At 35.9% G+C, this 26,944-nt stretch overlaps 1 protein-coding gene across 1 annotated transcript; it reads right to left on the bottom strand.

The window, feature by feature from the left end:
* Nucleotides 1-497: 497 nt before the first annotated feature.
* On the bottom strand, nucleotides 498-10,821 carry LOC104897240 (trans-Golgi network-localized SYP41-interacting protein 1). The gene is made up of 9 exons (XM_010684080.4): nucleotides 10,505-10,821; nucleotides 10,243-10,342; nucleotides 8,061-8,432; nucleotides 4,857-7,976; nucleotides 3,363-4,173; nucleotides 2,077-3,182; nucleotides 1,527-1,674; nucleotides 1,363-1,444; nucleotides 498-738 (listed from the first exon to the last, which is right to left on the bottom strand). The coding sequence occupies exons 2-9, from the start codon at nucleotides 10,339-10,341 to the stop codon at nucleotides 636-638; spliced, it is 5,841 nt and encodes a 1,946-aa protein (XP_010682382.2). The 5' UTR covers nucleotide 10,342; nucleotides 10,505-10,821; the 3' UTR covers nucleotides 498-635.
* Between the last annotated feature and the right edge of the window lie 16,123 nt (nucleotides 10,822-26,944).

Genomic DNA, 26,944 nt, shown 5'->3' with positions numbered 1-26,944 from the left:
TTGCTAAGATATTTTGGCATGTATATAACATGTATATATTAAAACTTCTGTATGTTCCTCTACACATAACTCTACTTCCCAACATTTTCTATTTTCAAATACTTACAACATTATGCTCACAAATAACACCACCCATAACGACCCCGTGCAGTATGCACGGGCATAATCCACTTGTGGTAATAAAAGTCCTTGTTTGGTATGGATTTTGCATTGCAATTCAATTCCATATGCGGTCACGAATGGTCCTCAACACTAAAATCCATTACAATTGTGGTCCTTAGATCTTAATTACCATTAACAAGCCATTAATGATTTACTTCATATTCTCCAGACTCGAATTTGTAAGGCAAGGAACGCAACAAATATACATACCAACGCAATCAGATTATTAGAGCTCCGCGAAGCAAGATCAGGACCGCAAACACCATTTACTAATCAATTGGAGGCTCAGGACCTCAACAAATCAACAGAATAGCAACAGAATAGCAGGAAAAGAATAATGAATAATACGTGACTATAAACATCATCCGATTTAATCATAAATTTGCTATTAACACTATTACTAATACATTTCTAACTATAGATAGTGTTGCTGTTGTGTGTCGCCTAGATATCTATCACTACAGCCAAACTCGTTACAAAATGGTTCCCAATAACCACATGTGCAAGAATAGCCAATATGCAACAAGGCCAAGCCTTGCTCTTGGCCGACTCATCAACAATCGATCACCAGACACCCTGCATGAATAAGATACGGTCAGTAGCAGTTAAACATATCTGTCTATCAAGTTACTTGAGAAATCAGCATTTAGCTATTTTATTCATAATGGACTGTCAAAATCCATAACATCAACTTCCCCAAGACAGTAACCAAATTGTACCCTTTTTCAACACGGATGTCGTGGTAGTAGCAAGCTTTCAGCTATGAAATTTAATTATAAATTATTCACTTAAATGATTCAATAAAATTTCCCAATACTATCAAGTATCTACTCATGTTGTCCATAATTAGTTGTCACATTGACCAGGAAAAAGGCTTTACAATAGTTGTATTACTTAGATCTCATTCTCATCACTTAATTTAAGAAGGTAAGTACTTTAAAACTATGTCTCTTTAATTGCTACCATTAAGTTTTGTACTATATTTTAACCGCCAAACTCCACCATGTTAGGCAGGAGCATTATGCGCAATGTTAAAAAAAATTGGTACAAAATATGATATTTTCAATCAATGACCGGTTCTCTCCATCAATTCATCACCTTGTCCTATCACTTGTGAGATTGAGCCATGTAAATACTGGCCACAATTCCCACAAAACCATATATATATAAAATAAATTTCAAGATGAGATAAAAGTCTACCATAATCCATCAAGCCGATCAGCGAACATCTTTCCTTGTAGTGGAACAAGACCCGACATATTAAGAGACTTAAAGACATGACCTGCAAAAACAAGTGTGAAATGATCATCCCAGATTAAAAGTTATTGAATACCAGAAAATTCTTGGCCAATTATTTTGCAGACCTTTATCCTCAACTGCTTCTTCATTATCAATCAACCAACTTGATTCTGAATCAATATTTACAGCAATATGATCACTTGACCCCTTCCGCATTGTTCTTACATGAGTGGAAGATGGAACAGGAGAAATTGTAGCTTTTGATATGGAACCCTGCAGAACGTATGAACAAATACAGTCATAAAGCAGGCAGCATTTAATTCTAACAAACTTCTCTGCAGCGATATCATGAGTAACACCTAAATCACTCTTCAGAGACACATAATGACATAGAAACATGATTTCTGATAGAGTGAGAAAGGACTAAATCAGACTTCAAAACTTTTATAAAAGAGAACCATGCCAATCCTCGTGAAGATCTAACTATATTCCCAAATGTAAAATCAATAACCAAGATACATATGACCCCATAATCCCTCAAGTGTTTTACAGTGATAAAAGCAATCTTTGTGAGCAAAGCTATCCAGAATCCAACAATCCAACTCATGACACATGACACATTAAGATAAACCAAAAAGTCCATTGGATAAACAATGTTAGGGAGAAGGTAATTACCACATCTTCAATTTCAGATATCTCAGATGCAGGTGATTGTGAGGGTCCTTCAAAGATGCTCCTTTCCTGGATAGTATCAGGAGGAAAAACCCTAGATTGGAATGAATCTTCAAGTTCTTTCACCTTCAATAATAATGCATCCACAGCCTTCTGGCTCCCGTACAGTTTTGAATCAAGTTCATTGACTTTTGATTTTGAAATTTCAGACTCTGTAATTAAAGCCGTGACCATCTTTTCTAACAATAACAAAAGATCACTAGTAGCAATAGGTCTATGGTCCCCAGTTGCATCACCTCTCAACTTCTTAATGATCTTCTGCACACCCGCTTCAAGATTAACTACTTGACTTTTAACCTCAGCTAACTCTAGCTCGTCGCTGTTCTTCCAGATCTCTGAACCAAATGTATTCTCATTTGCTTTCATCTTCTCACTTTCCAAAATAACTGCCATTACCATCTTCTCCAAAACTTGTATAGGATCACTTATAGTGATAGGCTTCAAGTCCTTAGTTATATCACCTCCCAAATTCGTGATAATTCTTTGCACACCTGCCTCCAGATCTAATAATTGTCCTTTAAGCTTTGCTACTTCCAGATCACTACTAATACTCTTTTTTACCTCTAATTCGAGTTCTTGGACTTTGAATTTCAGATTTTCAGATTCTGAGATTTCTGTCACTACCTGTTCTTCTAATATTTGTAAAAGATCATCCGTAATAACAGAATTTTGGTTCCCAATCAAATTCCTGCTAGCAAACTTCTGAATGATTTTATTAAGACCAGATTCCATATTGATGATTTTGCTCCTAACCGTCGCTAATTCTTCCTCATGGCCAATACTTTCTTGAACTCTTTTCTTCAGATGTTCAGTCTCATGATGTTGATCTGTAAGCACGATCTGTAGCTCTTCTTTTTCTCGGGAAAGCAATTCAATTTTATGCTGTAACACAGGAAAGTTATCAATAACATACAGCAGCTTCTTGAATTGGGCTGAATCTTGAGGCTCTGACTCCCCACCCTGAGAATCTTCCACTAAAACTTCGATCTTATCTATTCTGCCCATAAGGTTTTTCATATGAGATGCCCAAACGAGAGCCTTTCTTGCTTCTGAAATAGACGACAGAAACAATGAAGCATGATATGCATATACCCTTCCGTACCACCAACAAAATCTACTTCAGGCATTTGAGACTCACAATATTGCGAGTCGCAAAATATGAGACGGACAACTTTTGTGAGGTGGAAGGATTATATAGACAGAAATATGTAAAAAGTCATCAAGCTTACCTTTCTCTTTCAGTGTCAAGTTGCTCTGCAGTGATGATATCTTGACATCTTTATCCCTCAACTTAACCTCAATATCTTGATAATCTTCCAGCTTAACCCTTAGCTCACTGCAGATATTTTGTAGTGCTGCTAAATCATTCTCCAAATCACAGACCTTCCCATTGTATAGATCCCGTTCTTCGAGAGTCTTGTCTGCAACTATTTTTAGTTCTTTCAGGTTATTCTGCAATTCCTCGACTTCTGATGAATGTTTGTTCCTTGAATTCTCCAATTGCTCGCACACATCACAAGCTTTTCTTGTAGCTGATAACAACATCTCAGTAGCTTTGCCATGCCTGCTTTCACTAAATTTTGACTCAATTTCCATTTCATGCTCATGAGATGAAGTGATTTCTGCCATTCGTTTGTCAACTTCCAACTGCAACACTTGTGTAGCTTCACTACAAGCAGACAACAAAACTGAAATATCATCATTCAGAGGGGTCACTTCATTCGCTAGAGTCTGGTAATCTGTTTCCACGGTTTTCACCTTCTGATCCAGACACTGCAGTCCCTCAACCATAGATGCTATCAGTTTGCTCATATATTGTAATTCTCGCACAACAGAAGCATCACACTCACTCAGAAAGGAAGAAAAACCATCAAAATTCTCAGTGAAGGTCCTCTTTCTCACATTTAAGCCTTCCACTATCTTTTGAACATATAAAGATATATCATCACCCTCTACTGCATCTGTATGGCAGCCATTATTATCCAAATTAACAATTTCATCAGGGCTGGTTGATAGTAACTTTGTCAGGCAAGAGGATTCCTGAAAATTGAGCAAGTGAAAAGCCAAAAAAATTAAGATTTCTAAAGGAGCACCAATGGAAGATCAGCTAATACCTGGAAACTAACGGACACGGAACTTAAAATTACACCCCTCCTTTTCTTTCCTTTATTCCTGGTTATTTTTCACAGTTATTAAGGCAAACGTTAAGTGTTAACAGCTCTAATTAAGTGTGTAAGATTACAAGGAGTTGATATTTCGAGATAACACATTGAAACGGATCTTTCATAAATCATTATAATATATTTTGTATTATATATTGGCGGGAATTATAGACATTCCATTTAAGAACAAAAAAAAGAAATGGAGGAAGCATGATATATGAAGCTTGAACTTTTATTTGACAATTGTACTTGGAAGTTTTAGAATTAGCCTACAGAGTCACAAAAAAATTTCAAAAGGTTTTTTCTTGTCTTTTTTTTGCGAAGAGGCGTGTTAAGGAGATTGACACGGCTGTTTTTCAGTAACGAGTACAAACTAAAACAGTTACCAACAAGGCAAGACGATAAAAAATGGTGAAAATACTCCCAAAAAGAAAATAGGTAGAATTTAGCTCAACTAAGTACTAACACACCCTAAATAAAGATTATACGAGAATATCAAATATATAACACAGTTAATGCAAATAGTAAAGTAGTAACTACGAGCATATGATTGCATGTTACCTCTGAAAAAGGAACATAATCTGGACTCAACTTAGCACACTGACCCCTGATGCTATTAAATAAGTCTTCCATCTCATTGAGGCTCTCAAATTTTGACTTGCAGCATTTTCTCAGTGCAGAGTGTAGAAAATCATCTACCCCAAGCGGTTCAAGTGCTTTAAGGTGATCAAAAAGCTGTAAGGACCTGTTCTCCAAGCTACCATGAGTTCCAGCCAACTCCTCCAAACAGGTGCTGAGTTTGGCACTTAAAGTTGATATTTCCTGTTCAGCAGCTTTCTTTTCATTGTCCAGTTCAGATATATCATTTTCTGCCTTCGAGAGTACATCTTTGAGAGATTTTATGCTTGAGTGTGCCTCTTGCAGCTTGCCATCCCGGGTGTCAGCTTCCTCTTTAAGGTTCATTAGTTCATTTTCCAATGTAGTTCTAACTGCCTGGGCATCATTTTTGTCATCACTTAGCATGGCAACTGTGGTCTTTAATTGAGCTACTGTATCTAAGACTTGTTCCAGAGTTGTGGCAGTATTAGACAATTTGCTGGTAAGATCAGTAATTTCAGATCTTGCTTTATCTAAATCAGCCTCTGCAACAGCTCTACTAAATTCAGCTTCTTCCTTCTCCTTACCAAGCCTGACGACACTGGTTTCTGCCACTGCAAGAGCATTTTCCAGCAAATTTTGAGCTTCACCAACTTGAGCAGACAGACGTGCCTCCTGCATTGCTTTTTCTAGTTGTTCTTGAGCAGACATCAGGCCAATATTGAGCTCTCTCTTCTCTTCAACAAGTTGAGAAAGTTTTTCTTCTGCAACTGCCTGTGCATCTTCAAGCGACTTGATAATGGACTGTGCATCCGAGACTTTGGTAGTCAATGTTTCAACTTCAAAGACTGCATTCTCTAACTGTTTCTCAGCTTGTGCTTTGACAACTTCACACTCATCAAAGTACCCAGCAAGCCATCTTAACTTTTCATCAGGCTCTGCAAAATTTGACCCAGCAAGTAAACCAATGCTATTTATAGACTCTGTCAGAGTATTCAAGAGCTTGTTGCTCACTGTGAGATCCCTTTCTAGTTGATTTCGTTGATCTTTCAGGGTAATAATATCTTCCTCTAACTCTGTAATGCCTTGCACCTGTGCAGAGAGCCTACTACTCTCGCTCTCATAGTTACTAATTGCAAGCTCTCTCTGCTCTAATTCGAACTTCAACTTCTCAATTTCTGAACTTTTCTCATCAATAAGGTGCTTCAGGCTCTCACGTTCTTGCACCAATCCCTTACCCTTTTTCACTGCCATTGTTAATTTTTCCCGTATTAAAGCCAATTTCTCCTCAGTATGGTCAAGATCCTTCTGTAGCTTCTCTTTCTGTTCCTTGAGAGTGGCAATTTCTTCAGAAGCCCTTGTTGAATCAATACACAACTTATCCAGATCCATTTTCATTTTCTCAGTCTCTAATTCCAATATTTTCTCATGGAGAGCCAACTCTTGGTCCTTAACATACAAGAGATTCTGCATGATTTGATAAAACTCATCTCTTACCTCCGATGAATCATGAGTTGAACTGCTTCGGTCTTTCATTGTTGCAAGGCATTGTTCCACAAGCACACCTGTTTCAGAAGGTTGCCCATCAGCCACTGTGACTCCAGAAGCCTCTAGCAACATCTTTAACATGTCATCCTTTTCTGATACAGCTTGACGCTCCCTATGAATAACTGCTTCATATCTGTGGCTCATATCTTCCAACTCCATTTTAACATAATCCTTCTCCACGAGAACCGTGGAAAGTGAAGCAATTAAGTGGTCCATTTCACTGGCAGCAGTTTCCCTTATCCTCGAATTCTCCACTCTCAATGCACCTACTTCTGCCTCAGCTTCAGTAAGTGATTCTCTTGTACTAGTAATTTCATCCTGCAGTTTTCCAACATCCATCTTTGCTTGATCATATGATTCTGTAAGCCAACCAAGACGAGATTCAAGATCAGAAAAGGAAAAATTTTCTGGGAGATCAATGGACAACAAGGCATCAGCCAGTTGATGGAACTTCAGGGAAACATCCTTCAATGCATTCCTCTCATCAACGAGCCATCTGATTCTTTCAGTTACATCTTTTGATGTCAATATCTCCGGTATTCCACTCTGAAGTATAGTATCTTCTAACTTTTCAAGAATTAGATCCTTATGTACGAGCATTTCTTGCAACGACGCACCTGACATTTGGCTTTTCACCAACTCCTCCTTAATTAACTCGGCAGCCTCTAATGCACTTGACTTCTCCTTCAATTCGACAAGACATTTCTCAAGTTCACTTGATTTATCTGCTAGAGTTTGTTTCAGCAAGTCCCTCTGCTGGACCAACGCCTTCCCTTTAGTCACAGCCAGGGAAAGCTTTTCTTTGGTGTTAGAATATCTGTGTTTTTCCTGCTCGAGTTCAGCATTCAATTTTTCAAGTTCTGCATTTGCTGAGTCAGCAGTTGCCTTGTGTGCGTCAAGTTGCTCCATCAATTGACTGTTCTCACTTTCCAAATGACTCATCTTCTCAACAAAATCTGTTTCCTTCTTTCTGAACCCTAGAAGCTCTTCATTTGCTGCAGCAAATATCACCCCATAATCAGTCTGCTCCGCAATATCAGGCTTCAATTGCGTCAAACACTGCCTTAGCTGATCTCCTTGGTAAAGGAACCAGTTATAATTTTCAATCAAGGTAAAAACACTTTGCTCAATATGGGCTATCCTCCCTAAAAGAGAGTTATCCAATAAATTCCCTACGTACACAACAGATGTGAGAGAGCTCAGGATCCTGTTTGTAGCATCTTCCATGTACTGATTCTTCTGAAACTCAACCTCTGCCGATTCATTTTGAACTGCATTCATATAAGAATTGACAACCTCATGTGACACTGAAGCTTCTGCAGATTTTGTATTCAGATCCTGTAACTCTTCTGTAACATTCCTAATAAACATCGAGCATTCATGTATTATATCATGCAGTGGTGTTTGGTCTACATCTGGATGAAACTGATCATGAGATCTAGACTGGTTTTCATTTATCAACAACTGTTTATTTATCAAATCCCGCATCTGATCTCGAAGATTGGCAATCCCTTTTGCAGCCATCTCCATCTCATCCTGCAATATAACATAAAAAAATCATAACGCCATCTAAAACTACAAACTTTTTCAAGAAAGAACTAAGTGAGAACACTTGAACACCTTGTGTTCCCTCACAATGCTTTCTTTCTCATTTACAGTCTTATCGAGCATGGCTCGTAGTCTCTCCATCTCATCCACCATATAATCATTCTGCATCTCGTTGTCCAATCCACTAAATCGAGTTCGGAGCTCATGACTTCTGTCGTCATCCCATTCTGTGCTCCCATGAGCCTCAGTGAAAGTAGCTGATGAATCTCTCCCATCAACACCCAGATCCTCAGGGGCATCAAGAAACATATCCTCCCTCCCAGCATCCTCAGACACCACCACCCCATCGGAATCCCCACCACTCCCGTTATTATCCGCATTCACTATAACCCCATCATCATTGCTGTTATTACTATCATAATTAGCTTCCTTTGAGCTCATTTCCTGCATCAGAACAGAACAAGATAAACTTAATCCAATGTTTCCAAAGGATTATTACCACAAAGTGCATAAGATAAGCACATACATGAAATAACTCACTCCCAAAAAAATCAAGACATACAATAAAAATCACTCTTCACTCATCATCTTTCCAACATCTTTCAGATTTCACCAAAAAAGACCAATGGCTTTTCTACCTGAGATTCTATCCTCAAGAACTATGCAGCACAAACATGGTTGAGGCCTGAAGTGTACCCGTTTTTAAAAAAATCCATCCTCTAAATCCTAGCCATTTATCTGCTAGTGGAGCTCATCAACAGCTCGGACCTAAGGTTTCCCCATTTCCGTTTTCAGAACCCCAACCTTTTTCGTGCTACATCAAGAAAACAACAACATCAAACCAATGCCTCAAAAAACTTGAGTTTTTTGTGCAAATAGAGACATTGTTTCCTATTCGCTCTAAGTGCTTATTTGAACCAAGTCGTGAAATGGAGAGGGAATTGAATCAAAAGGGGGGGGGGGGAAATAGTAACAAAAATTGTTACCTTTTATTGGGTATTTGGTTCAAGTCGTGGAATAAAAAAGGAATGGTAACCATCAGTACTAAGAAATAAATTTTGTTACTTGAGGGGAGAGGGAAGATAAATAAACTAGGGAGTCCATTACAAATTTACCAACACACCAAGAAATGGTATCGGTTTCAGGAGGAAGAGAAGGGCTAGGTAATTGAACAGTTTCTTAGAGCCCAAAAATGTTAGAGCCAAACATGATCTCAGGGGTCCTATGGTTCAAGATATTGAATGGACAAGGAACGGGAAAAAATAGAGGAAGAGAATAATAACAAAAATTGTTACCTTTTATTGGGTGTTTGGTTCAAGCCGTGGAATGAAAAGGGAATGGTAACTATCAGTACTAAGAAATAAATTTTGTTACTTGCGGGGAGAGTGAAGGTAAATAAACTAGGGAGTCCATTACCAATTTACTAGCGCACCAAGAAATGGCAACGGGTTCATGAAGAAGAGAAGGGTTAGGTTATTGAACAGTTTCTTAGAGCGCAAACATGTTGAGGCAAACATGATCTATGGGGTCCTACGGTTCAAGATATCAAACGGAAAGGGAATGGGAAAAAAAATAGAGGAAAGGAATGGAAATAACAATGGTAACCTTAGATGTTTGGTTCTAGCCATGTAATGGAAATGGAATGGTAACCATTACCAAATATTGGGTTTTGTAACTTGAGGGGAAGGGAAGGTAACAAATTAGGGGAAATCATTACCATCAAGTAATGGTAAATAATTGATGAGGGGTTGAACCAAAAAAAGAAAGAAAGGAAATCGGTGACCAATCCATTTCCTGGAGCCCAAAAAAAAAGTGAACCAAACATGTTCCAAGTCTATTACTGGTCTCCTATACTTCACAATAATAAGAGATACAGATTGTTCAAGTAGCTATATTAGTTTAGACTACAATGTTCCTAAAATCAAACACAATGAATCTTTTACTCATCCTTACTTCTTAGGGGAGCCACTATTCAATCATTCATCCTAATATATCTATCACTCGCTCCTCCCGTTTCTTCTATGATTCCATAACTAACAGGTTTCGACCACGAAAACCATGAACAAAACTTCCATACACTTTACCAGCTAAACTAACAAATATCCAATCTGGTACCATTTGTTTAATAAATTTCTTTAGTCTAACAAATGAAGTGATTTAAATCCCAAAAACTACTAATTATACAACTAATTAGATAGTAGAACTGAAATTAGGGAGCACAATAGAAGCATTAATCAATATTGATAAACTTTACCTGGTTATTAGTTGGCTCAGAATTACCACCGACAACAACATCATCATCATTTGCTGCTGACGTTTCTGGATTGATTTCAGAATCATAATTTCCCGACATTCTTATTCACATTCAATCAAATATATAAATTATAAATATATGAAAACTTGCATGACATTGATATGGTACCATATTAATTGAACAATGCAAAAATAATTAAAAGATAGTTGAAAATGATAAATTTGTTAAATTACATTACTATATTTAATCGAGTTGAAATTACCTGGAGAGGAGAGATGTAGAAAGAAACAACGTCGCACTGAAGGTGTAGTGTTGACTGTGTTAACATCTGTAGATCCGACGATCTCTTCGATAACGTTCAGTTATGATTTATGATGGAGTAAAAGAGAGAAAGTCTGGAGGAAGAAGATGAAACATACGACGCCGTTTCCTCACTCGACCACAAAGTTTTAATTTTATTTTGTTTCCTAAATTATGTTATTGTTTTGTCAGGGATTTGGAGAAAAAAATGATGAGACAAGTATAAAGTTAGGCAAAATAAATGCGTAGCGTTGTTGGAACCAATAATAAGAGCCCAAGCAAAGCTAGGCGTGTGACTATGTGATGCGTCATGCGTCAACTATTTGTGCTGTTGGACTATCTAAGAGCAACTTCAATGATAAGCAAAATAGAGTTTGGCTTAAAGTGCCACCTAGATTTATCTAGCTAAACTATACTTTAAGCCAAAACACCTCCAATGGTTTAGCCAAACTCCATTTAGCTTGAGTAGGTCCCATTTGTCATTTATCTTTTGTATTTTATTTTTGACACAATACTTACTCTCCACAATATCAACATGGCCCCACATCTTTTGCTTGGGCAAATTAGCTAACTTCAGCCAAGTTGCTAAGCAAAAAAAAATTCAGCAACCTACTCCAATGGTTAAGCTAGTTGCTCCATATTTTTTTTAATTGCTAGCAAGTCCTTCACCCCAACCATTGGAGTTGCTCTAACAACCTCAAACCCCTGTCACAAAAAAAAAAAAAAAAAAAAAACCACCTCAAACCCAACAAAATTGCAAAACTATGATGCTTCTTTTAGATCAAATCAAAAAAAGTTGCACGCATTTTAGAAGGTCACGGTCTCCTTGGTCATAGGAGTTTCATCAAACGAATTTGATTGACAAATGCTTTTTTATACAACATTAGTGGTATAAGCAATGTATGGAGTTGTACTCTGTTTTATATTTGGCGAATGATGATTATTATAGAGCTTTGCTATTTGACGCCCTAATATATCCTACTAACGTCCTAAATACAATATTTTTTTTGGGGTATGTTATATACAGCAAAAAAAAAGGCTAAATATAGGAAAACATTTTACAAGACTAACCTACCCTTTGGGGGATCACCTATGACAAATGACCCCTCTTTAGGGGGTCATCTACGACAAATGACCCCTTTTGGGGGGGTCATCTATGACAAATGACCCCGCTTTGGAGGGGTCATCTATGACAAATGACCCCGCTTTGGAGGGGTCATCTATGACAAATGACCCCCTTATACGGAGGTCATCTATGACAAATGACCACCCTATAGGGGGGTCACCTATGATAAATGACCCCATTCTCGCCATACCCCTACCACGTCAAACATATAATATAACCTAATACGAAAACTTTAGGCACCGACTATTATGTTATGGGGATGCGATAGGCCCATTTGAGAATTTTTTCCAACCCTAACCATCCAACTTTATAAATAAATGTGACACGTTGGCTTGTGTGCACAAGTACTTATGGTACCGTATTTTGCTGCATTGCTGCACCCCTGTGTACGAGATTTTTTTTAATTAAAAAAAAATTAAATTAACCATGGTTAAGTTAAGCATAATTTTATATGCTGTATTTGGCCTTTTTTTTGTTGTATATAGCACTTATGTATTTTTATACTGTATATTTATACTTTTATTTTTTTTATCTCTTCTTTCCTCCCCTTCCCTTCACCATCATTGAAACCGCCACCACCAAAACCTTCGCCACCTACGTCGCCACCACCACTGCATTTTTTTGCTAATATTGTATCAACTGATTTTTTTTAAAAACATTAAGTTAATACTCCTACAATGAGAGAAAATCAGAAAGTATTTTCAGTTAATGTCGCCGGAAAATCAAAAAGTATTTTCAGTTAATGGCGACAATAACTGAGAATATTTACTGCATTTACATCACCACTGGGCACCGCCGCCGCCACACTGCTACGCCACCATTGTCGTACCCCCACCACTCACCCACACCCTTCTTCTCTCCTCTGTTTTCTGCATTTTCAGTGAATTTTTTTTTTTTATAAAAAGGAGGCATCCACCATGGACGCCCCAACATCGGTGGAGGCGTCCATATTTTTTAAAAAAAAAAAAATTCAAACCCTAAAGGCGTCCACCATGGACGCCCCACCATCGGTGAAGGCATTCATGGCAGGCGCCTCACCCTGTGGTGGAGCGTTTGCCATGGACGCCTCTTTTTTAAAAAAAAAAAAATCAAAGAGAATTGAATTGAGGAAAGAAGAAGGGAAGAAGAGGGGTGGGGTGTGCCAATGTCGCCTAAAAATGTTGCTGCCGGAAATGATTTCGCCGGAAAATGTTAGTGCCGGAAATGATGTCGCCGGAAAATGTTGTTGCCTTGCTAGAGTTCCTTGGTGATGGTAATGAGAGAAAGTGAGAGTAAGGGAGTGATAAGAGAGAGGGGGGGTGAGGTATGAGAGTGGAGGTGAGAGAAAGTAAATATATATAAATACGTAATAAGTATAAATACAGGGCGTCAAAAAAAAATAACAGGGCGGCTTTAGCAAGTCATTTATTATTATTAAAAAAATTGATGACGTTTTTGTAACATAAAACATTTTGAAGCATCTCGTGATCAATTTATATGTAGTGTTGATCCGGTGCGGAAGTATATTAGTAAAAGAAGGGCAAGGATAGTCGACCTTATACATGTGTCATATAGACGATTGTATAGGATCCTTAAATGTTTGGGGCCTCTAATTATTAATTTTTATACCATTGTTTTATTACATGTTCTTCATTGTTGGCTTATTTTGAATATTTTGGATGTAATGTAAATTTGAGAATAGGTTGACATTTCATAATATAAAAACTTCACATATACATGTTTATCAAGGGTTCAATATCATCTTGGTTGTAGAGGGTCCCTATAATAATTAAATCATCCTGAAAAAGAAATTAATTTTGGTATGTATTCAAATCATTATTGTTGGAAGGTTTGGCTTATGTTGGTCCAAACTGGAATTACTTTAACTTTATTTGTTGTTGTCTCACATTGGCGGTGAACAAAGTAGTACTCCAATATATTTAGAGGAATGTTCCATAATGCGTTAAACATGTTATGGAGGAGATAGTGGACAATCTCCCGCATGGCGCCCTCGTACGCTTTAATATTCTTCATGTAAAGTGGTCTCACACAAATAATAGAATGTATTGCTTACCCTTTTGGGTCAACAATCACCTTTTTTTAAAAAAAAATTGGCACAAATGACAAACCCATCATTTACGAACTTTTATTATTTATTTATCTATCTAAAACTACTCTTTGCTCAATTTTAAGGTGGATTTCAAATTTTCGGTGTTGATTTATCTGTATTTGTATATATTAATAAACCTTGCTTATTTTTTCATATGTGTCACCTTCAAAATTGCTCTCACCATTTATCACTCAAACTCGACACTCTCAACCAAAAGAATCCTACGTGGCAGTTTTAACACTTAAAACATTGTCCAGCTAGGAAAAAAGGCATGTGTCATGCATTTCACTAATGCATTGAACGAAAATTTTAAACCCCCTTAAATTCTGCTTATGTCAATCGATTACCATCTTAAATCATGTGCAAGTTGATCACCTAAATCTCAATCATTTCTAAATTGCAAAAATTGATATTAGGGATTGATTCAATCAATCTTTTATATAAAATTGTGATTTTAAATTATATTACATTTTTCCCCGAAAAACCAAGTAAAAAAAATCAAGTTTAAGTTTGCACTATAAATACCCTAATCATATTTGCATTGCACTAAACATCAAAATCTATATAAATTTAAAAATCCACTCCCTTAACAAACTTTCTCTCTCCTCAACTCAAATCCACCACGATTCACACTGCCTTCACTCTTGTTTTGTTCCGAGCTTTCATCGCATTTTCAGGTGACAACAAGCTTTCCATTGTGTTCGTTCAAGTAATGTCGTATCAAACCAATCACCAACATTTTCTTTCCGATTTTCGTAACTCTTGCAGATTAATTTGTTTTGTTACCCTATTATTTATTCATTTGCGTCAATTTTGTAAAATTTGATTGATTATCATCCTTTTTGTTTCAGGATAGACGAAAATCAATTGCAATGAAGGTCTTATTATGGTTTTGATTGTTTACACCAAATTGAGGCAAAATGGGGTCTTTTCCACACCAAGTAAGGATAATTTAGATTATATTTTATGTATTCGATATTTTTTGTATATGTTGCTATATAATTTTTCCGTTTTTTGCAATCGAAGATTTTCCTTTAGCTCATTTTGGACTATTATTGATTGTTTCAATGATTTGTTGTGAAAATATTAATTGGCCTATGATTGAAAAAATAAATAGGTTTTCTACTTGTCGGCAATTAAGAAGAAAGAAGCATCGCAACAGCAGAAAAGTCTAGGTCAGCAACGGTGGACTATCCGTCCCTAGGGCTCTGCAGGAGGTATTCTATCAATCAAATCAACAATCTTGGGGGTCAATAACTGATGGAATGATGGGTGGTGGTAGTTTTGTTCAGTCGGTGTTCAATTAGTTTATTTAGTGTTTTTTATTATTTTCATTGAATGGGATAGATATATACGGCATCTCTTGGTCATTTGGCTAATATTCTTTCTGAATCATCTCTCGAAACTAACAATTTGGTAGACGTAGCTTAACAGAATCAAGTAAGAAAGGAATCAAGTGGCATCCCAACAACATGCACCAAAAAATAAAGCAAAATTGATTCTAATAATTCAACTTTTGGCCGTTTGCTCAAATTAATCCCACCTTTTGATTTTTTTTTTTAATAATCCAACCTTTTAACACAATCCGCTCATATCGGAGTATGGTATATTGAAACAAGTTGGTGACCATTAAAACAGGTTAATTAGACATGTGTCTTGTTTTAATTCGCTCTAATCTAATTAATCTATTTGATTTGTAATAGACATAACTAAAAACAAATAACTACTCACCAAACTACACCACCCAACAACACCCTCCCCCCACCACCACCAATGCCAAGAACCCCCATTTCGCCCCACACAAACGCACTACTACCAATCACCATCAAATACCAAGAATGTCTTGACTAGTGGTTAAGATTGGGGTGCTATAAACAATAGATCATAAGTTCATATCCCCCTCCCCTTCTTTATACCGTCTTCGTGACTCATATTAATAAAAAAAAACCATCAAATCTTTGCAAACATATGCCATCACTGTCTCTAACTCCCCCATTTTCAAATTCACTCAAAAATTTTAAAGTGTGAAACTCAACAACAACGATTTCCACAAAATCAAAAGACCACCAATGGCACCTAAACCCCCGCTCCACCTCCTTTACCACCAACCTATAATAATCTACTCAATTTTCCCAAAACCCATCGTAGTAAAACCCTCGAATTTTCGGTCAATTGTCCAACATCTTACCTGAAATGAATAAACGCTGCCAGAATCCATCTTTTCTGGCGAAAGTCCGGCATCTCTAGCGGCAGTTTGCTAGACTTATTAAAAAACTTATCTTAGTATGATGCTACCGATTAAAATTATGGCCATGATGGATGTAAGGAACTAAAGTCACTATTTCTTTATACTGAACATTAGAACTTTCATCTATCTTTTTTTTTTTAATCTCGGGTCATAAATTTTGCATGATACTATGGCTGCTATTTCTTTGACCCAACTAAGTGTTCCTTCTATTACTTGACCTAATTTAGAAAGTTCCTAAATTATAAGTGCATTTTTGAAATTCTACAAATTGTTGGCCGAGTTTGATGCGATTCCTTCAATTTCCTTGTGCATGATGCTTGCATGTTCAGAAGCACCATCGATGAGATTTCCCGTCGATTGAGAGAACAAGTCTAGGAGATAGAAGAATTGATGAAGTTACTGATATTGTGATCCAAGTGGCGCCGCGGCGAGGTTGGGGCTATCTAAGTTATCAGCGACCGTTTATAATACGAACGTTGAGGATATGCCACTGACCGTTTAGAGCTGTCGTTGAATCAATGATTGGTTAAAGCAGTCGTTAAATCAACGACGGTGTAAAATAGTCATTATATAACGACTGTTTAAAGCTGTCGTTGATTCATCTAATGACTGCTTGAAGCAGTCGTTGATACATTTAACGTTCAATTATGAGTTATGATGGAGTAAAAGAGAGAAAGTCAGGAGGAAGAAGATGAAACATACGACGCCGTTTCCTCACTCGACCACAAAGTTTTAATTTTATTTTGTTTCCTAAATTATGTTATTGTTTTGTCTGGGATTTGGAGAAAAAAATGATGAGGCAATTATAAAGTTAGGCAAAATAAAGGCTTTGCGTTGGCGTGGGACTATGTGATGCGTCAACTATTTGTGCTGTTGGACTATCTAACAACCTCAAACCCAACAAAATTGCAAAACTATGATGCTTCTTTTAGATCAAATCAAAAAAAGGTGCACGCATTTTAGAAGGTCACGGTCTCCTGGGTCATAGGAGTTTCATCAAACGAATTTGATGAGAAAGTATAGTCCCATACCCGGTATGGGGCAACTTTTCCCATATCAGTTACTTGATGTGATTAGATGTAGCTCAAATATGATTTAATAGCGAACTGATATGATTTGATGTAGCCCAGATATGATTTAAGATTTCAACTAACAAGCTCCCAAAAAAAAAATATGAAATTTTTTTTTATATAATTTTTTCATACTATTTTTGTCATAAAAAATTTACATAAATGCCATGGTATTGGCACATACCCGGTATGGGAATATCATTGCTCCGAATTTGATTGACAAATGCTTTTTCATACAAAATTAGTGGTATGGGTAATATCTGAAGTTGTTCTCTGCTTCATATTTGGTGAGTGATGATTATTATGATTTAAAAATTTGATAAGGTTTTCGTAACATAAAACATTTTTCAAACATCTTTGTGATCAATTTATAGTAGTGTTGATTGTGTGGAAGTATACTAGTAAAAAGAAGGGTAAAAATGATCGACCTTATACATGTGTCATATAGACGATTGTATAGGACCCTTAAATGTTTGGGGCCTCAAATTATTAATTTTTATATCAGTGTTTTATTACATGTTCTTCATTGTTGGGTTTCCTTCTTTATTTTGAATATTTTGGATGTAATGTAAAATTTTGAGAATAGTTTGACATTTCATAATATAAAAACTTTACATATACATGTTTATCAAGGGTTCAATATCATCTTGGTTGTACAAGCCACAGGGTCCCTATAATAATTAAACCATCCGGAAAAAGGAATTCATTTTGGTATGTATTCAAATCATTATTGTTGGAAGGTTTGGCTTATGTTGGTCCAAATTGGAATTACTTTAACTTCATTTGTTGTTGTCTCACATTGGTGGTGAACAAAGTAGTACTCTAATATATTTAGAGGAATGTTTCATAATGTGTTAAACATGTTATGGAGGATATAGTGGACAATCTCCCTCATGCCGCCCTTGTACGCTTTAATATTCTTCATGTAGAGTGGTCTCATACAAATAATAGAATGTATTGCTTACCCTTTTGGGTCAACAGTTACCTTTTTAAAAAAAAATTGGCACAAAAGACAAACCCATCATTTACGAACTTTTTATTTATTTATCATGAACTACCCTTTTGCTCAAATTTCAAGGTTGATTTCAAATTTTCGGTGTTGATTTATCTGTATTTGTATATATTAATAAACCTTGCTTATTTTTTCATGTGTCACCTTCAAAATTGCTCTCACCATTTATCACTCAAACTCGACACTCTCAACCAAAAGAATCCTACGTGGCAGTTTTAACACTTAAAACATTGTCCAGCTAGGAAAAAAGGGCATGTGTCATGCATTTCACTAATTCATTGAACGAAAATTTTAAACCCTCCTTAAATTCTGCTTATGTCAATCGATTACCATCTTAAATCATGTGCAAGTTGATCACCTAAATCTCAATCATTTCTAAATTGCAAAAATTGATATTAGGGATTGATTCAATCAATCTTTTATATGAAAATTTGTGATTTTATGAAATTATATTACATTTTTCCCCGAAAAACCAAGTAAAAAAAATCAAGTTTAAGTTTGCACTATAAATACCCTAATCATATTTGCATTGCACTAAACATCAAAATCTATATAAATTTAAAAATCCACTCCCTTAACAAACTTTCTCTCTCCTCAACTCAAATCATCACGATTCACCTCTGTTTTGTTCCGAGCTTTCATCGCATTTTCAGGTGACAACAAGCTTTCCATTGTGTTCGTTCAAGTAATGTCGTATCAAACCAATCACCAACATTTTCTTTCCGATTTTCGTAACTCTTGCAGATTAATTTGGTTTTGTTTACCCTATTATTTATTCATTTGCGTCAATTTTGTAAAATTTGATGATTATCATCCTTTTTGTTTCAGGATGAGACGAAAATCAATTGCAATGAAGGTCTTATTATGGTTTTTGTATTGTTTACACCAAATTGAGGCAAAATGGGGTCTTTTCCACACCAAGTAAGGATAATTTAGATTATATTTTATGGTATTCGATATTTTTGATGTATGATGTGCTATATAATTTTCCGTTTTTCGCAATCGAAGATTTTGCTTTAGCTCATTTTGGACTATTATTGATTGTTTCAATGATTTGTTGTGAAAATATTAATTGGGCCTATGATTGAAAAAATAAATAGGTTTTCTACTTGTCGGCAATTAAGAAGAAAGAAGCATCGCAACAGCAGAAAAGTCTAGGTCAGCAACGGTGGACTATCCGTCCCTAGGGCTCTGCAGGAGGTATTCTATCAATCAAATCAACAATCTTGGGGGTCAATAACTGATGGAATGATGGGTGGTGGTAGTTTTGTTCAGTCGGTGTTCAATTAGATTTAGTGTTTTTTATTATTTTCATTGAATGGGATAGATATATACGACATCTCTTGGTCATTTGGCTAATATTCTTTCTGAATCATCTCTCGAAACTAACAATTTGGTAGACGTAGCTTAACAGAATCAAGTAAGAAAGGAATCAAGTGGCATCCCAACAACATGCACCAAAAAATAAAGGCAAAATTGATTCTAATAATTCAACTTTTGGGCCGTTTGCTCAAATTAATCCCACCTTTTGATTATTTTTTTTAATAATCCAACCTTTTAACACAATCCGCTCATATCGGAGTATGGTATATTGAAACAAGTTGGTGACCATTAAAACAGGTTAATTAGACATGTGTCTTGTTTTAATTCGCTCTAATCTAATTAATCTATTTTATTTGTAATAGACATAACTAAAACAAATAACTACTCACCAAACTACACCACCCAACAACACCCTCCCCCCACCACCACCAATGCCAAGAACCCCCATTTCGCCCCACACAAACGCACTACTACCAATCACCATCAAATACCAAGAATGTCTTGACTAGTGGTTAAGATTGGGGTGCTATAAACAATAGATCATAAGTTCATATCCCCCTCCCTTCTTTATACCGTCTTCGTGACTCATATTAATAAAAAAAAAAACCATCAAATCTTTGCAAACACATGCCATCACTGTCTCTAACTCCCCCATTTTCAAATTCACTCAAAAATTTTAAAGTGTGAAACTCAACAACAACGATTTCTACAAAATCAAAAGACCACCAATGGCACCTAAACCCCCGCTCCACCTCCTTTACCGGGAACCAACCTATAATAATCTACTCAATTTTCCCAAATTCAGCAACCTACTCCAATGGTTAAGCTAGTTGCTCCATATTTTTTTTAATTGCTAGCAAGTCCTTCACCCCAACCATTGGAGTTGCTCTAACAACCTCAAACCCCTGTCACAAAAAAAAAAAAAAAAAAAAAACCACCTCAAACCCAACAAAATTGCAAAACTATGATGCTTCTTTTAGATCAAATCAAAAAAAGTTGCACGCATTTTAGAAGGTCACGGTCTCCTTGGTCATAGGAGTTTCATCAAACGAATTTGATTGACAAATGCTTTTTTATACAACATTAGTGGTATAAGCAATGTATGGAGTTGTACTATGTTTTATATTTGGCGAATGATGATTATTATAGAGCTTTGCTATTTGACGCCCTAATATATCCTACTAACGTCCTAAATACAATATTTTTTTTGGGGTATGTTATATACAGCAAAAAAAAGGCTAAATATAGCAAAACATTTTACAAGACTAACCTACCCTTTGGGGGATCACCTATGACAAATGACCCCTCTTTAGGGGGTCATCTACGATAAATGACCCCTTTTGGGGGGGTCATCTATGACAAATGACCCCGCTTTGGAGGGGTCATCTATGACAAATGACCCCCTTATACGGAGGTCATCTATGACAAATGACCACCCTATAGGGGGGTCACCTATGATAAATGACCCCATTCTCGCCATACCCCTACCACGTCAAACATATAATATAACCTAATACGAAAACTTTAGGCACCGATTATTATGTTAGGGGGATGCGATAGGCCCATTTGAGAATTTTTTCCAACCCTAACCATCCAACTTTATAAATAAATGTGACACGTTGGCTTGTGTGCACAAGTACTTATGGTACCGTATTTTGCTGCATTGCTGCACCCCTGTGTACGAGATTTTTTTTAATTAAAAAAAAATTAAATTAACCATGGTTAAGTTAAGCATAATTTTATATGCTGTATTTGGCCTTTTTTTTGCTGTATATAGCACTTATGTATTTTTATACTGTATATTTATACTTTTATTTTTTTTATCTCTTCTTTCCTCCCCTTCCCTTCACCACCATTGAAACCGCCACCACCAAAACCTTCGCCACCTACACCGTCGCCACCACCACTGCATTTTTTTGCTAATATTGTATCAATAACTGATTTTTTAAAAAAACATTAAGTTAATACTCCTACAATGAGAGAAAATCAGAAAGTATTTTCAGTTAATGTCGCCGGAAAATCAAAAAGTATTTTCAGTTAATGGCGACAATAACTGAGAATATTTACTGCATTTACATCACCACTGGGCACCGCCGCCGCCACACTGCTACGCCACCATTGTCGTACCCCCACCACTCACCCACACCCTTCTTCTCTCCTCTGTTTTCTGCATTTTCAGTGATTTTTTTTTTTTTAAAAAAGGAGGCATCCACCATGGACGCCCCACCATCGGTGGAGGCGTCCATATTTTTTTTTTTTAAAAAAATTCAAACCCTAAAGGCGTCCACCATGGACGCCCCACCATCGGTGAAGGCGTTCATGGCAGGCGCCTCACCCTGTGGTGGAGCGTTTGCCATGGATGCCTCTTTTTTTTAAAAAAAAAATCAAAGAGAATTGAATAGAGGAAAGAAGAAGGGAAGAAGAGGGGTGGGGTGTGCCAATGTCGCCTAAAAATGTTGCTGCCGGAAATGATTTCGCCGGAAAATGTTAGTGCCGGAAATGATGTCGCCGGAAAATGTTGTTGCCTTGCTAGAGTTCCTTGGTGATGGTAATGAGAGAAAGTGAGAGTAAGGGAGTGATGAGAGAGAGAGGGGGTGAGGTATGAGAGTGGGAGGGTGAGAGAAAGTAAAATAGTATAAATACGTAATAAGTATAAATACAGGGCGTCAATAAAAAAATAACAGGGCGGCGTTTAGCAAGTCATTTATTATTATTAAAAAAATTGATGACGTTTTTGTAACATAAAACATTTTGAAGCATCTCTGTGATCAATTTATATGTAGTGTTGATCCGGTGCGGAAGTATATTAGTAAAAAGAAGGGCAAGGATAGTCGACCTTATACATGTGTCATATAGACGATTGTATAGGATCCTTAAATGTTTGGGGCCTCTAATTATTAATTTTTATACCATTGTTTTATTACATGTTCTTCATTGTTGGCTTATTTTGAATATTTTGGATGTAATGTAAATTTGAGAATAGGTTGACATTTCATAATATAAAAACTTCACATATACATGTTTATCAAGGGTTCAATATCATCTTGGTTGTAGAGGTCCTATAATAATTAAATCATCCTGAAAAGAAATCAATTTTGGTATGTATTCAAATCATTATTGTTGGAAGGTTTGGCTTATGTTGGTCCAAACTGGAATTACTTTAACTTTATTTGTTGTTGTCTCACATTGGCGGTGAACAAAGTAGTACTCCAATATATTTAGAGGAATGTTCCATAATGCGTTAAACATGTTATGGAGGAGATAGTGGACAATCTCCCGCATGGCGCCCTCGTACGCTTTAATATTCTTCATGTAAAGTGGTCTCACACAAATAATAGAATGTATTGCTTACCCTTTTGGGTCAACAATCACCTTTTTTAAAAAAAAAATTGGCACAAATGACAAACCCATCATTTACGAACTTTTTATTTATTTATTTATCATAAACTACTCTTTTGCTCAAATTTTAAGGTGGATTTCAAATTTTCGGTGTTGATTTATCTGTATTTGTATATATTAATAAACCTTGCTTATTTTTTCATATGTGTCACCTTCAAAATTGCTCTCACCATTTATCACTCAAATTCGACACTCTCAGTCAAAAGAATCCTACGTGGCAGTTTTAACACTTAAAACATTGACCAACTAGGAAAAAAGGGCACGTGTCATGTATTTCACTAATGCATTCAACGAAATTTTTAAACCCTCCTTAAATCTTGCTTATGCTGATCAATTACCATCTTAAATCATGTGCAAGTTAATCACCTAAATCTCCATCATTCCTAAATTGCAAAAATTGATATTAGGGATTGATTCAATCAATCTTTTATATGAAAATTTGTGATTTTATGAAATTATATTATATTTTTCCCCGAAAAACCAAGTAAAAAGAATCAAGTTTGAGTTTGCACTAAACATCAAAATCTATATAAATTTAAAAATCAACTCACTTAACAAAATTTCTCTCTCCTCAACTCAAATCACCACGATTCACCTCTGTTTTGTTCCAAGATTTCATCGCATTTTCAGGTGACAAAATTCAAGCTTTCCATTGTGTTCGTTCAAGTAATGTCGTATCAAACCAATCACCAACATTTTCTTTCCGATTTTCGTAACTCTTGCAGATTAATTTTGTTTTTCTTACCCTATTATTTATTCATTTGCATCAATTTTGATAAAATTTGATGATTATCATCCTTTTTGTTTCGGGATGAGACGAAAATCAATTGCAATGAAGGTCTGATTATGGTTTTTGTATTTTTATACCAAATTGAGGCAAAATGGGGTCTTTTCCACACCAAGTAAGGATAATTTAGATTATATTTTATGGTATTCGATATTTTTGATGTATAATGTGCTATATAATTTTCCGTTAATCTGCAATCGAAGATTTTGCTTTAGCTCATTTTGGACTATTATTGATTGTTTCAATGATTTGTTGTGAAAATATTAATTCGGCCTATGATTGAAAAAATAAATAGGTTTTCTACTTGTCGGCAATTAAGAAGAAAGAAGCATCGCAGCAGTAGAAAAGTACAGGTCAGCAACGGTGGACTACTACCCGTCTCTGGGGCTCTGCAGGAGGTACTCTATCAATCAAATCAACAATCTCAGGGGTCAATAAGTGATGGAATGATGGGTGGTGGTAGTTTTGTTCAGTCGGTGTTCAATTAGATTTTTTTAGTGTTCTTTATTATTTTCATTGAATGGGATAGATATATATGGCATCTCTTGGTCATTTGGCTAATATTCTTTCTGAATTGTCTCTCGAAACTAACAATTTGGTAGACGTAGCTTAAGAGAATCAAGTAAGAAAGGAATTAAGTGGCATCCCAACAACATGCACCAAAAAAGAAGGGAAAAATTGATTCTAATAATCCAATTTTTGGATCGTTTGCTCAAATGAATCCCACCTTTTGATTATTTTTTTAATAATCCAACTTTTTAACACAATCCGCCCATATCGAAGCATGGTCTATTGAAACAAGTTGGTGACCATTAAAACAGGTTAATTAGACACGTGTCTTGTTCTAATTCGCTATAATCTAATTAATCTATTTTATTTGTAATAAACATAACTAAAACAAATAACTACTCACCAAACTACACCACCCAACAACACCCTCCCCCCACCACCACCAATGCCAAGAACTCCCATTTCGCCCCACACAAACGCACTACTACCAATCACCATCAAATACCAAGAATGTCTTAGCTAGTGGTTAAGATTGAGGTGCTATAAACAATAGATCATAGGTTCAAATCCCCCTCCCCTTCTTTATACTGTCTTTGTGACTCATATTAATAAAAAAAAATCAAATCTTTGCAAAACATGTCATCACTCTGATTCACTCTCTCTAACTCCCCCATTTTCAAATTCACTCAAAAATTTTAAAGTGTGAAACTCAACAACAACGATTTCCACAAAATCGAAAGACCACCAATGACACCCGAACCCCCGCTCCACCTCCTTTACCGGAAACTAACATATAATAATCTACTCAATTTTCCCAAAACCCATCGTAGTAAAACCCTCGAATTTCCGGTCAATTGTCCATCATCTTACCTGAAAAGAATAAACGCTGCCGGAATCCATCTTTTCTGGCGAAAGTCCGGCATCTCTAGCGATTAAAATTATGGCCATGATGGATGTAAGGGAACTAAAGTCACCATTTCTTTGTACTGAACATTAGAACTTTCATCTATCTTTTTTTATCTCGGGTCATAAATTTTGCATGATACTATGTCTGCTATTTCTTTGACCCAACTAAGTGTTCCTTCTATTACTTGACCTAATTTAGAAAGTTCCCAAATTATAAGTGCATTTTTGAAATTCTACAAAATGTTGGCCGACTTTGATGCTATTCCTTCAATTTCCTTGTGCATGATGCTTGCATGTTCAAAAGCACCATTGATGAGATTTCCCGTCGATTGAGAGAACGAGTCCAGGAGAGAGAAGAATTGATGAAGTTACTGATATTGTGATCCAAGTGGCGTCGCGGCGAGGTTGGGGTTATCTAAGTTATCAACGACTGTTTATAATACAAACGATATGCCACTGACCGTTTAGAGCTGATGAATCAACGATTGGTTAAAGCAGTCGTTAAATCAACGACGGTGTAAAATAGTCATTAATATAACGACTGTTGAAAGTTGTCGTTGATTCATCTAATGACTGCTTGAAGCAGTCGTTGATACATTTAACGCCTGCTTGAAGAAGTCGTTGATTCAAATTTCAAGCCTTTCATAATGCAGGGTGACGCCTTACAATATGCATAAAGGAAGAAACTTGAGAATAGAAAATAAAGGAATAACAAATTAATGCTTGAATTCATGATGATTTACTTATTATTAACGCATGTTGTTAGCTTTGCTTGTTCAGAGTCTTAAATGCACACATTTATTCATCAATTTTTTGTAATATACCTAACAAATTAAATGAATTCCGACATATCTTATACAACATTATTAACACATACGAAGTATTATAAGATAAAATTATACTAAAATTTTCAAACTTTGGACCTTAAAATGAAAGTGAATGGATATTCTAGAGAAGGAAGAAATAATTTTTACATATTACCATCAATGTCAATGTCTATAGTCAATGCTTTTAGACTTAAAGAACTATATGAAAGCAACTCTATCTACATTTCAAAACTAATAGCTGGTGATTTATATTTTATGATCTTGGATTGGGAGTAATTAAATTTGGCTTATGACCCATATGTTGTACAACTATGATTTTCGTGAATTCGATTTGATATTTGAATTTTTTTTTTCAATACTTTTAAATTGGCAATATGAAACACTATTTACATATAACCATCAATGTCATTGACCATAGCTAGTGCTTTTAGACTTTGAAAATTCCATGAGAATAATTCTATTTAAATTTTAAAACTAATAGCTTGTGATATAGATGTTACGATCTTGTTTTGAGAACAATTAAAACGGGTTTATGACCCATACGTTGTACAATTATGAATTTTGTTTTCTCACCCTTTCTCTTTTGCTATCTTGCACTACTACTGCACTACACCTTAGCAACATCCATCGCCCACTACTGAGTGTCTGCTACACTGCAACCTGCAATCTACATTTACCTTTTTTCTTTCAATATGGAATTTTTTTCTGTTAATTTGAAATTTGTTGATGGGTTTTAGTTAATTTGCAAGGAAGTCATACAAATTATAATACTGAATTTTGACCGATATAATACAAAAGTTCCTTAAAGAAAATTTGTATGACTCCTTTGATGGAAGTTTGAGATTTTGATCATAAAAGCGATCCTTGGTTGCCTTTTAAAATGTTGGGTAAAGAATCGTGCATTTAGCTCCTTAGATGCAAGCTAATCATAGACTAATATGTTAATTATTGATTTGCACTATATATTTGATTATATAATATTAGGCAATAATCACGTCTATTAACACACCTATTGTCACTCATATTATCACACGTTATTTAGTCATGAGTGTATAATACTTTTTTTTGTTTTTGTATACTTCCTCCGTTTTTTTTACTTGTAACA

This window comes from Beta vulgaris, chromosome 6, assembly GCF_026745355.1.
Source record: "Beta vulgaris subsp. vulgaris cultivar EL10 chromosome 6, EL10.2, whole genome shotgun sequence".
Classification (NCBI taxonomy): domain Eukaryota; kingdom Viridiplantae; phylum Streptophyta; class Magnoliopsida; order Caryophyllales; family Amaranthaceae; genus Beta; species Beta vulgaris.
The sequence above is the reverse complement of the archived record's forward strand: the minus strand, read 5'-3'. Positions and strand labels throughout refer to the sequence as shown.